Source organism: Mirounga angustirostris, unplaced genomic scaffold, assembly GCF_029215605.1.
Source record: "Mirounga angustirostris isolate CCGP_5_RB_7025 unplaced genomic scaffold, mMirAng1.0.hap1 SCAF_8, whole genome shotgun sequence".
NCBI classification, from domain to species: Eukaryota; Metazoa; Chordata; class Mammalia; order Carnivora; family Phocidae; genus Mirounga; species Mirounga angustirostris.
The window spans coordinates 29,273,710-29,293,792 of record NW_026991716.1 but is presented as its reverse complement, the minus strand read 5'-3'; the positions used below and the strand labels follow the sequence as shown (position 1 = coordinate 29,293,792).

General features: G+C 52.4%; 2 protein-coding genes across 10 annotated transcripts; one reads left to right on the top strand and one right to left on the bottom strand.

Moving 5' to 3' along the window:
• Positions 1-391: 391 nt before the first annotated feature.
• PPT2 (palmitoyl-protein thioesterase 2) lies at positions 392-9,056 on the bottom strand. 2 transcript variants are annotated; one of them, XM_064597438.1, is made up of 9 exons: positions 8,934-9,056; positions 7,806-7,999; positions 7,401-7,554; positions 6,844-6,939; positions 6,647-6,754; positions 5,810-5,893; positions 5,606-5,690; positions 2,466-2,520; positions 392-559 (listed from the first exon to the last, which is right to left on the bottom strand). In XM_064597438.1, the coding sequence occupies exons 1-9, from the start codon at positions 8,941-8,943 to the stop codon at positions 392-394; spliced, it is 954 nt and encodes a 317-aa protein (XP_064453508.1). In that variant the 5' UTR covers positions 8,944-9,056. The 2 variants fall into 2 exon arrangements, with proteins under 2 accessions (XP_064453508.1, XP_064453509.1); XM_064597439.1 differs by lacking the exon at positions 392-559 and adding an exon at positions 1,014-2,280.
• On the top strand, positions 8,168-13,644 carry PRRT1 (proline rich transmembrane protein 1). Of its 8 annotated transcripts, XM_064597440.1 has the most exons (7): positions 8,198-8,342; positions 8,532-8,920; positions 10,008-10,036; positions 10,620-10,795; positions 12,265-12,480; positions 13,108-13,293; positions 13,435-13,644. In XM_064597440.1, the coding sequence occupies exons 2-7, from the start codon at positions 8,760-8,762 to the stop codon at positions 13,609-13,611; spliced, it is 945 nt and encodes a 314-aa protein (XP_064453510.1). In that variant the 5' UTR covers positions 8,198-8,342; positions 8,532-8,759; the 3' UTR covers positions 13,612-13,644. The 8 variants fall into 8 exon arrangements, with proteins under 8 accessions (XP_054361783.1, XP_064453510.1, XP_064453513.1 ...); XM_054505808.2 differs by lacking the exon at positions 8,532-8,920 and having other exon boundaries at positions 8,168-8,342; XM_064597443.1 differs by lacking the exon at positions 8,532-8,920 and having other exon boundaries at positions 10,008-10,795; positions 11,942-12,480.
• Positions 13,645-20,083: the final 6,439 nt, after the last annotated feature.

Below are 20,083 nucleotides of genomic sequence, written 5' to 3'. Positions count from 1 at the left end.
TGGAGGCCCTTCCCCTCTCTTGTAAGCTCTCCAGCTCCAGCCCCTCCAAGAGCCCAGTCGGCTAGTGCCCTCTAAGGGAGTCAGCACGTTCATTTGTACACACTTGCACTAGCCACCAGCATTGTCTACACCTGCATGTACATTTAACGTGACCCCTTCGTTCAGCGCACACGGTCCCCGCAGCATCATGCAAGGGCACACCCCAACACACTCCCTCCACCTCCCCTCTGCACAACCCAGTTAACTCTCCCCCAGGACCCTCCTATCTGTAACATGCCCTCTTCTATCTTAATTTTTCTATCTTCAAAGCCTCAGATATTCACCATTACACCCCCTCACACCCTGCACCCAAAACCATGCACCTAGAAAATGCACCTTAAATACATCCCTACTACCTCCCACACCGACACCCCTCCCACAACACTCCCCAACTCACACTCATTCTAAGGCTCATCCCCCATTGACATGGTCTCCCCACCTGTCTTTCCCTCTCTCCGGGAGACTTCAAGTAGACCAGCCTCAGCAGCAGCAGCTCAGACTGGTGGGCGGGTTGGGCAGGCTGGGAAGGAGAGGAGGGGCTGGGCCAGACAGAATCCTCCCATTCTTGCCCCCTCCCACAAGACTTCATAGTTCCAGCTTGATCTGCTCCGTGGGGTCCAAGTCCCACTACCCTCACCACCACCCCAGGGAAGGGCCCCCTAGAAGTAAATTTCCAACCCTCTGAGGCCCCTTATTTCTGGACTCCCCAAATCAGCAGAGGCTACTGGCTCTGTAACATCACTGGTACCCCTGGCCCTTGCCACACCCCTCAACCCAACACAGACTGGGGAAGAAGTGGGGGGCAGGGAGACAGAACTGGCAGAGAAAAGCAGGGTCAGGTGATGGGAGAAGAGGCAAGATCAGCTGAAGAAAGAAAGGAGGGCAAGTCCTCACAAAAGGCCAAGGGGGGGGCGGGGGGACAGCCCAGGGCACTAAGGGGAAATTTCCCCGTTTCTTGATGACATTTGTTAGGGCCTTGGGGGGGGGGGGCAGAGTTGAGTCAGCCACCACCCCCCATGCGAGAGTAGACAGGGCCCTATTGTCTCCACCAAAATTCCTTCTTTCAAGGAAGAGGAGGCTCATTGTCCAGCCCCTCACCCAACTGTGGCCTACAAAGGTCAAAAAGGGGTACAACGAATGCCCACCCTGACCCTTAGGCCCCTCGTCTAGCCTGGGGGTGGCAGGCACATTCCATCCATGAGGCTGGGGCACAAACCACTGGAGCCCTGGGTTCAGCCCCCCAAGCTTAGGTTGGGACAGGAAGAGAATTGTCCTCTGCAGGAAAGAACCCACAGAGAATCAGGAACCCACACAGAATGGGCATTTAGAGAGCGGAAATACCAAGGGGGTCCCACCCCAGACCAGGCATCCGGGCACCCAGACCTCAGGCTCTCCATCCCCACCCTCCTTGGAGAGCCAGGTCCCCCTCACCTGGAAATGAGCCAAGCCACACTGAGGAAATGGAACTTTATTTCCATTAATACAGGGTTAACACCCATTCAATGGCAGCTAAAAGAGGGGCTGGGACCTCAAAGAAACTAGGCTCCCAGGGGGTACCCCAACACTGAACATAGGGACTGGGGGGATCCCCAAACCTGAGATGGGCCTCACAGGCCATAGATAATCCCCAACACTGACATTTCAAGAACAGAACTGTCCCCATAGGGGAGCCTCAGAATCCCACTCTCATGGGTAGTCCCTTCCTGGGAGTTGGGAGGGCTGAGGAAAAGGGAACATGGGGAGAACAGAAGCTAAAAATGACCTGAGTGGCCTGGAAGGAGACCCCCGCAGCGGGCAGGGGTCGGGTTCTCCTCCGGTACAGCCCGAGACCGAGGAGCAGCAGAGTAGCTGCAAGTTCAAAACCTGGTTTCTCTCTTCCCAGCCTCGGCCTTGCGAGGGTGAGAGAGCACGGAGCAAACCCCAGACATGAGGTCATTCACAGAGGAGAAGAGGAAGGGGTCCTGGGAGCCCTGGTTGGTGCGGGCAGTGTGGGAGCAATGGGGTGGTCACAGGCACACGGGAGCCTGGCATCTGCTTTCCAAGGCCACTGCTTGGTCTCTGGGCTGGGGAGTTCCTGGGGGATCCCTGAGGACATCCTCAGGAGAGCCAGGGTTCAATGCAGGCCTCATAAAGGGTACGGTTGGAGTGCCAGGCCGTGTGGGAGATCCCAGCCATCGGACACCTCACTATGGCTCCCCGGGCCAAGAGAGTCTTCAACCCAAAAGAATCCCGCAGATAAACCTTCAAGGTGGGCGAAGGGTCACAGCAGACAGACAGACAGAAAAACAAAATAAGTTCCTGCTGGTGTCCCAGGTCCCCTCCCCACAGGGTGAACCCTTCCACTCTCAAGGGTCGGCGGCAGGGAGGGCTACAGACTGAGGTGGGACAGTGCATGAAGAAAGGGGAAGTAATCCCAGGGGGCTCACCGGTTGCTCCTCCATCTCCAAGACCGTCTCATTTGCGTCATAGAAACCAAAGAAGCTACAAAGAGATTGAGGGTGGGCAGGGGAGGAGGTTATCAGGAGAGGTGGAGAAAATCAAGGTAGGCTAGGGGACTTCAGGAACTCATGGCAGCAAGGAAGACACTCAAAATGGGGACCCTGTACCTCATGAGGTGATAGGCTACAGCATGGCTTCTGCAGAGTCCCATCAAAAATGCATAACCTGAATCTACTCATGAGCCAACAGCCAACAAACCCCAACTGAGGGGCATTCTACAAAACGGCTGGGCCATACACCTCAAAAATTTCGATGCCAGAGACAAAGACTGAGGAAGTATTCCAGAAAAAAAAACAAAGACTAAAGAGACAGGACAAGTAAATGGGACTCACGATCCCAGGTTGGATCTTGCAATGGATTTTTTTTCCCTATGGCAACAACTGGAAAATATCTGAATCAGGTCTACAGAGTAGCCTATCCATGTTAAATTCCTGACTTTCATCACTGTACCGTGGCTATGTAAGAAATGTCCTATACACAGGAAACAGTCACTGACATACTGAAGTTTCAGGGATAAAGAGACCTCATGTCTACAACCTACTCTTAAATGGTTCACAAACACACCTAGGCCCTGTGTGTATGTTTAGAGAATGGATGAAGGCATAAACATGGTAAAATGTTAACATTTAGAAAATCTAGGTGAAGAATACGTAAGATTGTTTTTGTAATACTTTGGCAACTTATCAATATGAAATTATTCCAAAGTAAAAAGGTCTTAAATTTTTCAAAATTACTATTTAATGACATGGGCCGTGAGTGGGCACTGGCCATGAAGAACAAACATTACCGGGTAAGGGTATAGGAGAGCAGCACGGGCACACAGACCTGGATCTGAACTCCAGCTCTGCTGCACACTCCCACCCGTGTGTGGCCGAGCATATTACTTACTCTCTTTGTCCTATCTAAGAATACTTCCTTTGCAGAGAGGAAGTGAAGCCCCGTGGTTAAGTTAGATAGCCTGACTTCACCAGTCACTGGCTCTATGAGGACTAAACAAGGTTTATTTGAAAAGTACTTCGAATAGTGCCTTGGCATCTAAAAGGTGCTATATTACTATCTTCAGAGGGTTGTGGAGGTAAAATGAGATAGAATAAATCCCATCTATGGGCGTCCCATGACTCCTTCATTGAAAACCCTCCAAAGCCTTCCCATCTCACTCAAAATAAAAAGTCAAGGGCCATGGCTGCCAAGAGCTGGGGGGGGGAAGCAGGGATGGGGAGTTAATGTTGTTTTTTTTTAAGATTTTATTTATTTGTCAGAGAGAGAGAACAAGCACAAGTAGGGGGAGTGGCAGGGAAAGGGAGAAGCAGACTTCCCGCTGAGCAGGGAGCCCGATGTGGGACTCGATCCCAGGATCCTGGGATCATGACCCGAGCCAAAGGCAGACACTTAACCGACTGAGCCACCCAGGCATCCCAAGTTAATGTTTAATGGCTATGGAGTTTCAGTTTGGGAAGAAAAAAAAGTTCTAGAGATGGATGGTGGTGATGGTTATGCAAGAATGTCAATGTGCTGAATGCCACTGAAGTGTACACTTAAAATGGTAAATTTTATGTTATGTATATTTTAGGGGAAAAAAAATCAAGGGCCTGACTGCCCTACAAAGGCTACACGTCACTGGCTCCCCGCTATCCCTTTCATCTCGTCTCCCACCCTCTCCCCAGCTCCCTGTGCTCTAGCCACACCGGCCTCCTTATTCCTCACACCTGCCCCAGAACCTTTGTAGATGCTATTCCTTTCTCTGAGTCGTTTTCCCCCCAGATTGTTGCACAGCTCCTTCCTTCACTTCCTTAAGTTTCTACTCAAATGACAACTCTTCCAGGATTTGTCTGGCCACTGTCTGACATAGGCTCCAGTCATCTTCCAATCCCTTCCCCCGACTCCTCTTACCACCACCTGACATGTATGTTTACATTTACGATCTGTCTCCTACACTACTAGATCCTAAGCTACATAATAGCAGGGACTTCTCTTTCACTTACCGCTGCATCCCAATGGCCCAGAACAGTGCCTGGGCATACATACAGTGCTCAATAAATACTTGTTGAGGGGGGCGCCTGGGTGGCTCAGTCGTTAAGCGTCTGCCTTCGGCTCAGGTCATGATCCCAGGGTCCTGGGATGGAGCCCCGCATCGGGCTCCCTGCTCAGCGGGAAGCCTGTTTCTCCCTCTCCCGCTCCCCCTGCTTGTGTTCCCTCTCTCCTGTCCCTCTCTCTCTATTAAATAAATAAAATCTTTAAAAAAAAAAAAAAACCTTGTTGAGGACTAAAGTAGCTTAGGTGACATTTCAGATCACTCATGATGATCTGCAACAGAGGCCGACACATAGCACAATGGAGCCATGGATTTTCCTGAGGAACAGGATGGAGGGGACGGGGCTGGAGGCTATTACGGAAGCCCAGGTATGTGAAAGAGTTGGTAAGAAACATAAAATGGCATGGAACCATACACACACATCCTACAATGAGAATTTCCTGGTTTTGATATTGTGCTGTAGTTACATAGGATGCAATCATGGGGGGAACCGGGTGAAGGATACATACCCAGGACCTCTCTAAACTATCTTTGCGGGCACCTGGGTGGCTCAGTCATTAAGCGTCTGCCTTCAGCTCAGGTCATGGTCCCAGGATCCTGGGATGGAGCCCCGCATTGGGCTCCCTGCTCCGCAAGAAGCCTGCTTCTCCTCCTCCCACTCCCCCTGCTTGTGCTCCCTCTCTCACTGGCTCTCTCTCTCTGTCAAATAAATAAATGAACTCTTTTAAAAAAATTTAAAAAATAAACTATCTTTGCAACTTCCTGTGAATCTGTAATTATCTGAAAGTTAAAAGCTTTAACAAAGCAGGGGTTTAGGGATGGAGAGGAAGCAGAGTCTGCAGGACTTAGTGACTGGGGGGATACAAGGAGTTGAGGGATGACTCCCACGTTTTGGTCTTGAGTGACAGGATCCGTGGAGGGTGGGGCATGAACTGGACAGTGGGAGGTACGGGCCAGTTTCAGGCCTGAGATGAAAACTGTTGGGGGTTGGAGGATGTCCTTAGCCCATCTTCAGGCCACACAATCCCTTATTACCTAGACTGCCAGGGGGTAATAACACCATCATCAGGGCCCCCAATCAGCACCAGACGGCCCACACGAAGAAAGTTCTTCCTCCATGCTGAAGAATGGGAAGAAAAGAGCTTGAGTCAGTCACAGGGGTCGGGCCAGGCTGGAGAGGGAAACACAGGGGGTCAGAGAGGCAGAAAACGGGACCCAGGTAGGAGCCTAGGGTCTCACCAGTGGCGTTGGGATGATCTCTTTCGCCATTGATCAGGGCCAGGAAGCTGCTGGCATTCAGGTACAAGTCATCATGGTGGGGGTCTAGGTACAAACAGCAGTTAGAAAGAGAGTCAGAGGGGCGCCTGGGTGGTTCAGTCGTTAAGCGTCTGCCTTCGGCTCAGGTCATGATCCCAGGATCCTGGGATCGAGCCCCGCATTGGGCTCCCTGCTCAGTGGGAAGCCTGCTTCTCCCTCTCCCGCTCCCCCTGCTTGTGTTCCCTCTCTCGCTGTGTCTCTCTGTCAAATAAATAAATAAAATCTTAAAAAAAGAAAAAAGAAAAAGAAAAGAAAGAGAGTCAGAGAAGCAGGGCAAAGAGGCAAGACCAGAGGCTGGAAGGCCAATCAGGGGACTACAATAATAGACAAGGTGAATACTAATATAACAGTAACAACAATAATAATTGTAAACATGACAGCAAACACCTTTACCCAGAACCTATGATGCCACGTACTGTTCAAAGTACATCACGTTCGTTAATTTATTTAATCTTCGCAACCCCCTATAGGGTAGATACTATATTATTATTTTACAGGTAAGGAAAACAGTCACAACCAAATATTTACTATCTGACCCTTCAAAGAAAAAGTCTGCTGACCCCTGCCCCAGACTACACTCTGAAGCAATAAGGTAATACACATAAAGTGTTCTGAACAGTGCCTATTCACATAGTACATGCTCAATACATATACGTTATCTTCAGCATCACCGCTGTTGGTTATGGTACAGGGAAGCAGCAGGCCCTACCCCCAGGGTGCCCCCTCCATGCAGACCCCAGTTTGGCATCCCCTATTCACCGTGCCAGTAGTTGCAGATGGAGAATTCCTGGCCCCAAGGGCTATAGCAGATCCGGTAGAGGTTAGACCTCATGGAGGTAGGGAAGAGCCACTTCAAATAGTCCGTATCTGGCAAGAGAACAGCAGTGTCCAGTGGCCCCAAACCTGTGTGTCCCCAAACCTCAGGGCCCCCTATGGAGCCCACCATCCCCACTCACCTCCATACTGTCCCATTTGTGGAGAGGAGAGAGAGATGAAAGAATCCACATTGTGCTCATCCATGACGGAGAGCAGTGCCCGGCACACCAGGCCCCCTGGAAAGAGAATGCCACATTAGGCTGAGACTTAGCGACAGCCAGGCCAACAGCCTACCCACTCGGCGCCCCCACCACCACAAGTCCATAAGGAGATTGAGGCCCAGAGAAAGCAGGCACACCCTGTGGCAAAAGGTTACACGTCGTGTAAGTGACAGAGCCGGAATCAGATTCTGGGTCTTCTGACTCTAACTGTAGGGTGCTTTTTTACTGCCCCACTATCCCTTATGTCCAAGAACCATGGGTAATGGCAAAAGGGAGCAGCAGGGCGGGGAGCCTCCCTCCCACTGGGGACACAGAGATAAGACCCAGGTGCTGAGGGAAGTCAGAAAAATAGGTCTCAGGTACTAGTGCTCTGGCTGGAACATTGGGGTGCAGAAAAGGGGACACTAGGAAGTGTCCCTCAGGTAAGGATCAAGCCTCAGATAGGGCTTAGAAGTCGGGAAGGGGAGGGCGCCTACCCTGCGAGTAGCAGATGAGATGCACCCCTTCGGGGGCCTTTGCCATGATGGGGGCCACAGCCTCTCCGAACCCTTGCACCTGTTCCCACAAGGGTCGCAAGCTCTCTCTCCCATCGAAGAGATCGAGCACTGTCACCACAGTCCCAGGGTGTGTCTGTGGGAAGGGGGCAATGCTGCAACAGGGGATGGACTATGAATTCCCTCCACACCGCCCCCTGGCCAGCGTCCACATGCCTATTGCGCCCTGCTAAAACCCGGGATCTCATCCCTCGAGTCTCCCAACGCCGGCCCCAGCTCCTCGAGGAACTGAGCAGGCCCAGAAGGGCAGCTTTCAGTTCCCCATTCCCCTTCCCCCGTCACTACAGACGCCTCCAACGCCCCACAACCGGGTGTCCCCTGCCAGACCTCGTTGATGTATTCCAGCAGGTGGCGGAAGCTGTATGAGCTGTCAAAGAGCCCGTGCACCACGATGACCGGTTTGTAGGAAGCGCGATGGGGCGCGGGGGCCGCGGGCAGCAGCCGCGGCTGCAGGAACGGCAACAGGAGCAGGATCCCCGCCGGGGGGAGCCGCAGCCCCCTGAGGCCCAGCATGCTCCCGCCTGAGAAGGGGGCGATGAGGGCCTGTGAGACAGATGGCAACACGCTCTCCCCTCGGAGCAGACGCCGGCATTCGAGACCTCCCGCCCGTGCTCACACTAGGTCCAGGTCACAAAATAGCCCGCTTTGAACTTACTTCAGGGCTGTAGGGAAACACACCCCCCTACACGTCGACGCACCGACACGCACCCGAAACCCCGCCCCCAACTCAGCGGGGACTCCGTCCCTAGGCCCAGGATCTTCCTAATGCACCATCCCAGCCATGCACGACCCTGGGTTTTGCAAGAAAAGACCCCTGAGCAGCAGCGCAGCCTCCTGGAGAATGCAAGCTCCCACCTGGCCTAGGTCAGTGAGCCTGGCTCCGCCTGCTGCTTACTTCTCCCTAGACTGGAACCCGCGGGGGGAGGGGAAGGGTGTAAGGAGAGCGCGCGCAGGGGAATGACGGATGGGAGAGGGGAGGCTGCTAGGGGTCGCGCTTCGCCGTCACGTCCGGGGCTTTCCCTGGCAACCGTGCCCGCGTCCCCTGTAACGCAGGCCCGGACCGGAGGGGCAATGGAACATTCCACTGCCTTCCGGGAGCGGGGGAGGAAACAGGCAGAGCGATCCATTTAGGCCTGTGGGGAGAGGAAGAAGCGGCAAACATATCCTGGGAATCGAGAAAAGGCCAGTCCAGACCCTGCTGCACCAGCGACCCGAGGGTCCGATTTCCTGGCCTTGATTTGCCCCACTTCCCAATTCAGGCGTCCCGCTCCGCTGAGAAACATGAAGTTCTCTTTCCCCCAGGGTGGGGGGTGGGGGGGAAGGGCGCTGGGGAATAGACCGGGGAAAGGCAACCCTCCGCATTTCGTCCTCCAACGGATCGGGGCTGAAGCCAGCGCAGGCGGACCCCACCCCACCCCTACCCGCCCGCCGGCCGGCCCCAGGTCAGCGTCTTACAACTCTTCATTATGAAGTGCGTGTAGTGCCCTTGTCTCCAGGGACGCGAAGAGTCCTCGAGGCCCCTCGAGCTAAGAGTGCAGCCTGGCCCAGTTTCTCCTGGCCTACTCTACTCGGCTCCTGGTATACGACCCACCTTCAAGGGGCGGAAGGCCCCCGGGGCAGCGCTGACTCACGTTCGCGTAGTTTCCACCCGTCTTTCAACTTGAGGGACCCCCACAATCTGCCCTTAGCTGGGAGCTCCTGTGGGCGGCTTCCGACGCAGACCCTCGCACCGCATCCAGACTCCCGAGCTCCAGGCGCCCCGCACCTCCGCCTGTGACCCCTTCCCGATACCTGGGTAGGCTTTCACTTAGCATTTAAAGGCCCTTCCCTTGAGGAAAAAGGATTTCGAAGCTTGTCTGAATCCCTCTATTCACAAGGTCTTCGCAGGTCTAAAGTCTCAATAAAACCAATTTGTGCCCCGGGGTGTGTGATGTGAGGGTGGGGTGGCGGTAGGGGGTCAGGAGCGAACCCGAACGACTTGGAAACCAGAACGACCAGTTTGGGGCCGTGACCTAAATGTCTGGAGCCTGGGACTGGTCCAGGCGAGGGCCTCAGCTCTGTAGGCTCCGCGTGGACCCAGAGGGGAAGGACACAGCCGGGGAGGGCGACTGCCTCAGGCGGGGGATGGGGAGTACTAATCTGAAGGTGGAGGCCGGGGAGGGTTAATGATTCCCCGACTGTGTTTTTGCAAAAAGCCCAACTCCTGTAAGTCTCAGTAGTACTTTCACCTTCCCTCCCTATATAAGCGCTCCCAAGATACAACGAACAAATAAAAGACCGGAATTACAGCTGTGCTCGGACCTCCCCCTCCACCACCACCACACACACTCCTGTCGATCCAGGAGGTGGCGTCGGGTCTTGGCAGGGGTGGTGGGTGGGTCGCTGGGATTTTAAAAAATAGATCTGAACACTGACGCGCCCAGGAACTCTAAGAAGCCCAATTATCAAAGGGGGAAAGGGAGACCAAGCACATATTCCCAAAACGGAGTTGCCAGAAAGGAGCTGATCCATCCCCTCCTTCTCCCAAAGTGCTCAGCTCCTTCAGCCTGGAGGAAAAGGTATCTCTGTATCCCCCAAGCTTCCGCTCTGTCCTCCCACCCCCACTCCCCCAGCCACAGGCCCAACTCCCGCTGAACCACTATAGACCCAAGCCTCCCACTTTACCTGCAGTTCACCCGAGGCCATAACCCTGGGAACTCTTCAAGCCATCTCAGGTCTCAGCTCTGCAGTTCTCCCTCATACACAGTTATCTTTCCTAAGTGGGGGAAAGTAGAGCTAAGGATTTGGAAGAAGATCCTGAGAACTTAAAGGGACTCTGAGGGAAGCTGAGGAGGGGGGCCCCTGACTAGGGTGAACCAGATCCAGTGGGGACTGGGGTACTGAATCCACTGAGCACCAGCTCACTTCCTCCCATGATATAATCACTACAGCCAGTCTTAGAGGGGAAGACTCTAGAGAGTTCTCCCTCCCTCCTTCCCTCCCTTGGTCCCACCCGCCTTGCCTGGTCTTGCTTGCCTCCCTGTTTCCATGACAACTCCAAGGGAGCCCAAACTGGGGGCTTGAATGCCGGGGTGAGAGGAGGAGAGACAGAGTGAGGGGACCTCGGAAACTCTCCCCCTCCCTCTCCTCGGTCCCTTTAAGCTCCCCCCCCCTCCGCTCTCCCTCCGCCCCCCGCCGCTGTCTTCATCTCTCCATCTCTGTGCTGCTGCCGGCTGCGCAATCTGCACACCGAGACTCCGACGCCAGCCAGGGACCCCGACTCCCGCTGCAGTGACCCTGTCCCAGCCAGACCACAGGCATGTCATCGGAAAAGTCAGGTAAAAAACAACAAAACCTGCCCTTTCCACCATCTCCGGACTCTTCCCCCCATCCTTGGCCCCAACCCCCTCCCTCCCTTACCCCTCCGGGGCCGGGGGGGGGGGGCGGGGGGGAATGATTCTGTTTCATTCCCCTTCTGTCCAGCTCTCAACCCCCATCCCCCTTCTCTTTCTATATCCCTCCCTTCTCTTCCTTTCCTCCTTCCAATCTCAGCCTCGTCCCCTTGCCAACAACACGGAAAGGGGACAGGTTGAAAGGGTGAGGGAAGTACAGAGTGGCCTAGCATCAGCCAGGTACTGCAAGAATAGCATCATTGGGAGTGACAGATGGACAGATGACACTGGCTTGCATGGAGACATCCAGTGGAGATATATAAAGATATGATCAGATGGGGGTTGTCAGGGGAGTAAAATCCAGAAGACCCTTCTTTATCTGCCCCAAAAGAGGAACTGGGATTCCCAGAGAGGCTAAGGCACCCCCCCCCAGGACAAGAAGGCAGAGTGGAATATGTCATCCTACATGTGTTTATACAACTGTTGAATTGAGCACATGTTAACACAGTGTTGCATGTCTACACGTGCACACACAGGACTAGCTCAGATGGGCAAGCCCAAGGCAGCCGTAGCTTGGGTGGAAGGTGAAAGCTATGTATGGGCACATTGCTGTAGATGGAGAAGAGTGGAGGAGAGTTGCGACTTCAAAACTAGATTGAAAAAAAGAAGGAGATGGGGCGCCTGGGTGGCTCAGTCGTTAAGCGTCTGCCTTCGGCTCGGGTCATGATCCCAGAGTCCTGGGATCGAGCCCCGCATCGGGCTCCCTGCTCAGCGGGAGGCCTGCTTCTCCCTCTCCCACTCCCCCTGCTTGTGTTCCCTCTCTCGCTGTCTCTCTCTCTATCAAATAAATAAATAAATAAAATCTTTTAAAAAAGGAAAAAAAGAAAAAAAGAAGGAGGGGTACAGATGGCCTAGATACAACCCCTTTCCTGCCCCAAGACCAAGAGATGGCTTCTCACCCATCTCCTCTGTCTCTCCCATTATCCTTCTCCATCCCTCGCCCTCTGTGTTTCTCCCTTACCCCCTTCCTTATCTCTTCTCTACCTGGCTTGTCTCTGTCCCCATACCCTCTCCTCCGCTCACCACCCCCAGGCCTCTCAGACTCAGTCCCCCACACCTCTCCACCACCCTATAATGCCCCGCAGCCCCCGGCCGAACCCCCCGCCCCTCCCCCACAGGCAGCCCCTTCCTCTCACCATCACCACCACCACCACTACCACCAGTCCGGGACCGCCACCCTCCCGCGCTTAGGGGCAGGCGGCCTGGCTTCTTCCGCGGCCACTGCTCAGCGCGGTCCCTCATCTTCCGCCACTCTGCCGCGGCCACCACACCACGCCCCGCCCGGCCCGGCCGCCGGGGCGCCCCCACCCGGCTGCGCTACCTTGCCCCGCATGCCACCCGACCCTTACCTGCAGGAGACTCGCTTCGAGGGCCCGCTGCCCCCGCCGCCGCCAGCCGCCGCCGCGCCGCCCCCGCCGGCGCCCTCTCATACTGCCCAGGCTCCGGGCTTCGTGGTGCCCACGCACACGGGGGCGGTAGGCACGCTGCCACTGGGGGGCTACGTAGCCCCTGGCTACCCCTTACAGCTGCAGCCTTGCACTGCCTACGTGCCGGTCTACCCGGTAGGCACGGTGAGTACAGGGTGGACAGGGGCCTGGGAGGAAGGGCTGGGGACACACTGGGGGCTGGTGGGATAGAGAAACAGGGCCACGGGACCGGGCAGGTTCCTAGGACAAGGCCTAGGGAGAGGAGGGACTGAGGAAAGGCTTGGGAATGTGTGTGTGTTGGGGGGGGAGGAGGATCTGGCAGTCAGTTGGGGTCAGGGATCAGGGTCTGAGAAGGGGAGCGGAGCACAGAAGTCCAGAGGACGTTTGAAAGAAGGAAGAGAGAGGGGGAGAAGAAATGAAATCTGGCGACCAAGGAGGAGAAGGGAGAAGAAACCTGGAACTGACTGAATAGGGAAGGCCAGGCAGATACTTGGGGAGAAGAAACAAGGCCTGAAGTGAGCTAGGGCAGCCCTGGTGCGGCCATACCTTCCGGGGAGGGAGTGTGGAGACCAATAAGAATACAGGGTAATGACAGCAATGAAGACAAGAGAGGGATCTAGGCGGAATTCATGGGTGTCCTGGAAGGGTAGTGGATAAGTTCCTTTGAGAAGCAAAGTGCAAGAATGGTGCTTTAAAAACCACTCTGCCAGATGCAGAATGTTTTCGGGCTCAGAGAGGATGGGAATGACGTCCTGTCCTCTCCCTGCACAGCCCTATACAGGCGGGACCCCGGGGGGAACAGGAGTAACCTCCACGCTCCCCCCGCCGCCCCAGGGCCCAGGGTTGGCCCTGCTGGAGCCGAGGCGCCCGCCGCACGACTACATGCCCATCGCAGTGCTGACCACCATCTGCTGCTTCTGGCCGACGGGCATCATCGCCATCTTCAAGGCCGTGCAGGTGCAAGGGGATTAGAGGGCGGCGTCTGGGAAGGGCGGCCTCACTCGGTTTTTCCTGTTCTAAGGGAGTGCTGGATGTTCGGGGGAGCATCTCAGAGGGCGCAGCAGCTCTGATCCTCTTGCTTCCGCCCTTCCGCCGCAGGTGCGCACGGCCTTGGCCCGCGGAGACATGGTGTCTGCCGAGATCGCTTCACGCGAGGCCCGGAACTTCTCCTTCATCTCCCTGGCGGTGGGTATCGCAGCCATGGTGCTCTGTACTATCCTCACCGTAGTCATCATCATTGCCGCGCAGCACCACGAGAACTACTGGGATCCGTAACGACTCGCCCGGCCCGGCCCCACCCCGCGCCCCTCAACCTCCCAAGCGCGTTCTGCAGCCACGCCGCGGATCCAGTGGGTGCCCCGCACACCTGCCTCTGGGGCCACCAAATTTCGATACATCCTAAACTCGGCCTCCACGGAACTTCTCGCCTTGCGGGCACGCTCCGAATCCAGTTCCTCAGGAACCCCGAAAAAACCCCCACCCCCAGAAATACCACTTCCCAGGATCCCCGCCAAATGCCCGACCCTCAGTCACTCCAGTCCCCCGCCGCCTCTAAATGCAGCGCCCCCAGCCGAGCTCCTTTGGTCTCCGTTCCCCAGCCGGAGACTGGTCCCCAAAGCCCCGCCTCCTCTGTAGGCTCCGCCCCGGCTCCAACAAAACCCCGCCTCCAGGTCGGCAGGCTCCGCCTTCTTTTCGTCCCCGCGGGGTGATTCAGTCCAGTGATTGGGTTGTGGCCGTAGGCCTCTCCCCACACTGACAGACTCCTCCCCTTCTCCTGGCGCAGGGACCTAGCCCCGGGTAGCCACGCCCCCACGCTCTCTCATCTTTTCGTAGTACAGTTTTGTCTCCACCCCGGTCTCTTACTATTTTCTTGCTAATCCCAGAACCTCTACTTTTGGTATTTTTGGAATGAGATTTGGGAGGTTCCCAGTTTAGGACCTTTCACCCTGGGATGACGAAAGCCCCCTTTCTCTGTAAATATTCCCTTCCACCTGTCCCAACCAGTGGGCAGCTGGGCAGAAGGTAACCCAGCGTACGGACCTCCCAGCGTCGGAGGAGCCAGCCCGCTCCCCGCTCCCCTCGGCAGTCCCCACCTTGTTCTGATTTGTGTGTGAGTGTGTGTGTGAATTTCTGAAAGAATATTAAAGAGACTAAGTGGATTTATCACCCGCAATTCCAAAGACTGCAGCCTTGCAAAGACCCTCCTCTTTTGTTTGCCCCTTTTACCTCCCCTTAGCTTCCCTTCCAAGGGAAAGAAAGATAAAGAAAACTGACAGAGACAAAAATGGGAGGAATAGATCTCCAAGACACCAGAAAGACAAACACAACTCTGGGGGCTGGGGGCAGGGGCAGGGGTCTCCTTAGGAATTCCACCAGGGAGATCTGGTATGAGGTCCATTCATGATGGGGATTTCTTTCCCTAGTACACATTTTCCACTTCCTACTAGACTGGGCTTAGGGCTTTGAAGAGAGAGCATTTACAGGTAGACCCAAGTATCTAGCCCCAGAACTCCAGGAAATCAGGAGAAAAGGACAGACTGTTCTGAAGAAGTTGGTCAGGGACAGGGTGACGGGGAAAAGATGCCAACTGCCTGCAGCTGTTCCTGCCTTTGAGCCAGAGGGTGGCAAACAACTTCGATTAGAGCCCTACATGGTTTGTTGTACCTGTATAGGCAAAGGGAGCAGAGTGCTATGGGAGGCCATCTCAATCCATTCAGGTTGCTATAACAAAAATACTATTGACTGGGTGGCTTATAAGCAACAGAAATCTATTTCTCACAGTTCTGTAGGCTGGAAGTCTGAGAGCATAGCATAGTCGGGTGAGGGCCCTCTTCTGAGTTACAGACTTATCATTGTATCCTTACTTGTTAAGGGGCAAGGGAGCTCTATAGGGTCTCTTATAAGAGCACTAATCCCATTCATGAGAGCTCCACCCTCTTGACCTAAGCACCTCCCAAAGACCCCACCTCCTAAAACCATCAAATTATGCATTATGATTTCAACATATGAGTTTTGGAGGGACCACAAACATTCAGAACACAACAGAGCCCCAGGGAGGAGGTCACTAGGCTCTCAAAGTCCAGCTGGAGCTAGTTGCCCTCTCCTAGCCTGAGGTCAACCAGGAGGCCTCTGGTGGGGGTGGGGGCAGCGCATAAGCAGTGGACTCGGTATCTTCAGCTGTACACCTGCGGGCCAGGGTTCTATGCTGAATTTGTGCATTCATACAACATGCGTCTGTGGGATGCTGGTGTGACATCTGCCGAAACAATGGACGTGAACACTGACCTCACGGGGTTTAGGATCTAGAAGGAAAGCCATGCACTGAGACAGGACACATGGGAGGAGGATGGGATGGAGTATGGAAATTGTGGGCTCTCCTTTGGAAGTTTCAGATTTTATGTGCTTCGCTCACCAAACAGATTGAAAAAAGAATTCACATTTGCAGCTTCCGCTTCCTCACCACCTACTCACTAGCCGCCCCCCCTTAAATAAGTATTGTCAGGGATGTGTCTGTGTCTCTTTCTTTCATACCCACTATTTCTTAACCCTTTTTTTTTTAATTTTTAACCCTTTAAAATATGCTTCCACTCCCCACTCTACTGAAACTGCTCCCTCAAATCATACCCAATGACCAGAAGTTACCAGGAACCAAAATCAATGGTATTTGCAGAGTATGTGCACACTGCCTCTGTGAACCTTCCTAGGTCTGTCCCTTGACCCTAGACTCTCTACTCCCCTGGTTCAGGGACATGTAATCTTTCCCCCCCTCTACTTCCGCACATACTTCTAATCATTCCCCTCCTCCTCTCCTCTCTTTTTTTCTCCTCCCTTCTCCTAAGTATCCATATCTAGATTTTTTCCTTTTCTGAGACGTTCCCTTAAAAATCTCATCTACTCCAAACTCAGATACCATTTCTAACTAAATGTTTCTATGCCATAGACCGAGCGTTTGTGTTCTCCCCCAAATTCATATGTTGAAATCTAATCCTACTGTGATGTGGGGCCTTTGGGAGGTGATTAGGTCATGAGGACAGACCCTCATGAATGGGATTAGTGTCCTTCTAAATGAGACCCCAGGGAGCTCCGTTGCCCTTTTCACCACATGAGGACACAGTGAGAATTCAACCTTCTATGTCCCAGAGGGGGCTCTCACCTTATACCAAGTCTGCCAGCACCTGGATCTTGGACTTTCCAGTCCCCAGAACTGTGAGATGTTTCTGTTGTTTATAAGCCACACAGTTTATGGTATTTTGTTATAGCAGTCTGAGTTGACTGAGACATTCTCCAAGCTATATATATGTAGGCATTCTTCCAGTGCCAGTGGAGTATGGCCACATGGACCACACTGCTGATCCTCTAAATTCATCATATTCCAAACCAAAATTATGAAATGCCATGGAAAACCTGCTTCCCTGTTTCTGTTAATGGCACCATTTCCCCATCACCCTTGTCTGAAAACCTGAGGCTTTCTCCATCTCCCTCCTGCCTTTCCTTTTGGTGTGCTGTCAAGCCAAATCAATTCTATCATCATAATATCTTTTGAATCCGTAACTTTTCCCCAGCCCTTGCCTGAAAAATGACCTCATCTAGGATTGCTGCAACAGTTCCTCTGAAAGGTCACCCTACTTCTTGCCTCTTGCAGCTCCCGATTTCCCTCAACACTGCTGTCCCTAAACACATTTCTTTTATAACTCCACTGCTCAAAAGCCCTTCAAGATTCCCTATTGCTTACTCAATTATTTATAAAATTGTAATCTGGCCTTCAACCCCTTCCATAATTTAAAAACATCCAGCTTTCTCTCTTCAACCTAATCTCCAACCAAACTGAATTACTCATCATTCCCACCCCCAGGTCCTTGCCCAGCTGTTCTCAAATCTTAGACCTCATTCTCTAAACTCTATCTCTTACAAACCAAATTGTTTGCTGCTTGTCGGGTGTTTCAGACCACATCGGAACTTGTGCTCATGATGTTCTCCTCCTTCACATCTGCATCTCCACTTGGCCAAAATTTACCTATCCTTCAGGGCTCAGATCAATTCACCCCCTGACTCAAGCCAGAAGGAATTCCTCTCCTATGGTTTGGACTAAAGCAGTGGTTTCTATAAACAGAGCTCCAGACATTCCTTGGAGCACTGATTCTCACCCCTGGCTATACATTAGAGTCATCTGGGAGCATTTAAAAATCCCAAAGCCCAGGTCACATCCTGAACCAATTAAATCACAATCTCTGGAGGTGGGACTCAGGCATCAGTATTTCTTTGGACATCCCCAGTTAATTCCAAAGGGCAGCTAAGGTTGGGAATTACAGGCTTAGAAGCAGTTTAGGGACCACAAAGGGAGAAGGGGGAAACCCAAAAGGTGTGGCTTCAACTAGAGCAACGTTCTTTAACAGAAAGGTATGCAGGTCTAACGCCTATACATTGTTCACTTTATCTGCATTTTCCCATCTCTTCTCACCTGAGATCTTGATGCACACGTCTTATTTTGAGAGCTGCTTGAAGGCAGGAGCCAAATTTGGCTTTTCTCTGGCTTTTAGATCCTCATCAGGTAAAACCTCTTGTACCAATCTTTGAACTCAATTGAATGGAAGAGAATTAGGCAGAGGAAGAAGTGAATCACAATGACTTCTTCCAGATCACTTCACCCAGACTCCTGGAGTCTGGAGGCATATTCATTTGATTCTGGAGTGAAGTGAAGGCATATTCCAATTTGATTCTCCACCCACTTTATCTCAATTCCCTCCCGGCATGGTGCCCTTGGCTCTTGCACCACCATGGACAGAGATTCCATCCTCTGGGAAAGGCTCTGGCCCCTTCTAACATCTACATGGGAGATTTCATTCTCCCATGATTTGACTCTGGGTCATCATTCCCCCTAATTCATTGAAAATTTAGTACCTAGGTTACTGTCTTCCTCTCTACCACCACCTCTGTCATTTCATTATTTTGGGTGGCTTTGATATCCCTGTAGATAACCATCCAGCATACTGGTCAGGTCCTGGCCTACCTCACTTCCCCTGAGGTTTTTCCCCACTCCTTAGCCACTCTTCTCCCACTGTCATACCTTCAACTTGGTTACCATCAATAACAGCTGCCTCTTCCAAATCTGTTCAGTCTTTGCATGTCACCCCCTCCTCCATTCAGCATCCCATTCCAAAATTCTTCAATCCCATGAAAGATCTTCCATCCATCAACTTTCTCACACTTCATTATATTTGATCCCCTCAATTTTTCATTCCCCTCATTACTCAGTGTATATCCTAAGGTTCAACACTATCATCACCTCTCAGCCCTTGCCCTTTTATTCTTGGCCCTTCTCCTTCAGACACATTTTAGCCCTGGTTAAATCCAACTCTGCCTGTTCCACACCTGCACCCAACAGCTGAATCTGTCTGAGGAAAAACACACAGTCATATTGACTGGTCTCACTTCCTTTCAATCCTCAGAATGGCCTGCTCACATTTCCCCAGGCAGTTCACATTCCCCAAATCTGAGACCACAATTTCACAAGATGATGACCTTTCTTCCTATTCAGTGAGAAAATAGAAATTTTCAGAAGACTGATGTCAAAGAGGTCACTGCCTATGTTCTCCTCTAGGATTTTGATGGATTCTTGTCTTACATTGAGGTCTTTCATCCATTTTGAGTTTACCTTTGTGTATGGTGTTAGAGAATGGTCGAGTTTCATTCTTCTGTGTATAGCTGTCCAATTTTCCCAGCACCATTTATTGAAGAGACTGTCTTTTTTCCATTGCACACTTTTTCCTGCTTTGTCGAAGATTATTTGACCATAGAGTTGAGGATCCATTTCTGGGCTCTCTATGCTGTTCCATTGGTCTATATGTCTGTTTTTGTGCTGGTACCATACTGTCTTGATGATCACTGCTTTGTAATATAGCTTGAAATAGGGCAACGTGATGCCCCCAACTTTCTTCTTCTTTTTCAACATTTCCTTGGCGATTCGGGGTCTTTTCTGATTCCATACAAATTTTAGGATTGTTTGTTCCAGCACTTTGAAAAATGTGATTGGAATGGGCAGAAGACATGAACAGATATTTTTCCAAAGAAGACATCCAAATGGCCAACAGACACATGAAAAAGTGCTCAACATCACTCGGCATCAGGGAAATCCAAATCAAAACCTCAATGAGATACCACCTCACACCAGTCAGAATGGCTAAAATTAACAAGTCAGGAAACAACAGATGTTGGCGGGGATGCAGAGAAAGGGGAACCCTCCTACACTGCTGGTGGGAATGCAAACTGATTCAGCCACTCTGGAAAACAGTATGGAGATTCCTCAAAAAGTTGAAAATAAAGCTACCATACAACCCAGCAATTGCACTACTGGGTATTTACCCCAAAGATACAAACGTAGGGATCCGAAGAAGTATGTGCACCCTGATGTTTATAGCAGCAATGTCCACAATAGCCAAACTGGAAAGAGCCAAGATGTCCATCGACAGATGAATGGATAAAGAAGATGTGGTACATATATAAATGGAATATTATGCAGCCATCAAAAGGAATGAAATCTTGCCATTTGCAATGACGTGGATGGAACTGGAGGGTATTATGCTGAGCGAAATAAGTCAATCAGAGAAAGACATGTATCATATGACCTCACTGATATGAAGAATTCTTAATCTCAGGAAACAAACTGAGGGTTGCTGGAGTGGTGGGGGGTGGGAGGGATGGGGTGGCTGGGTGATAGACGTTGGGGAGGGTATGTGCTATGGTGAGCGCT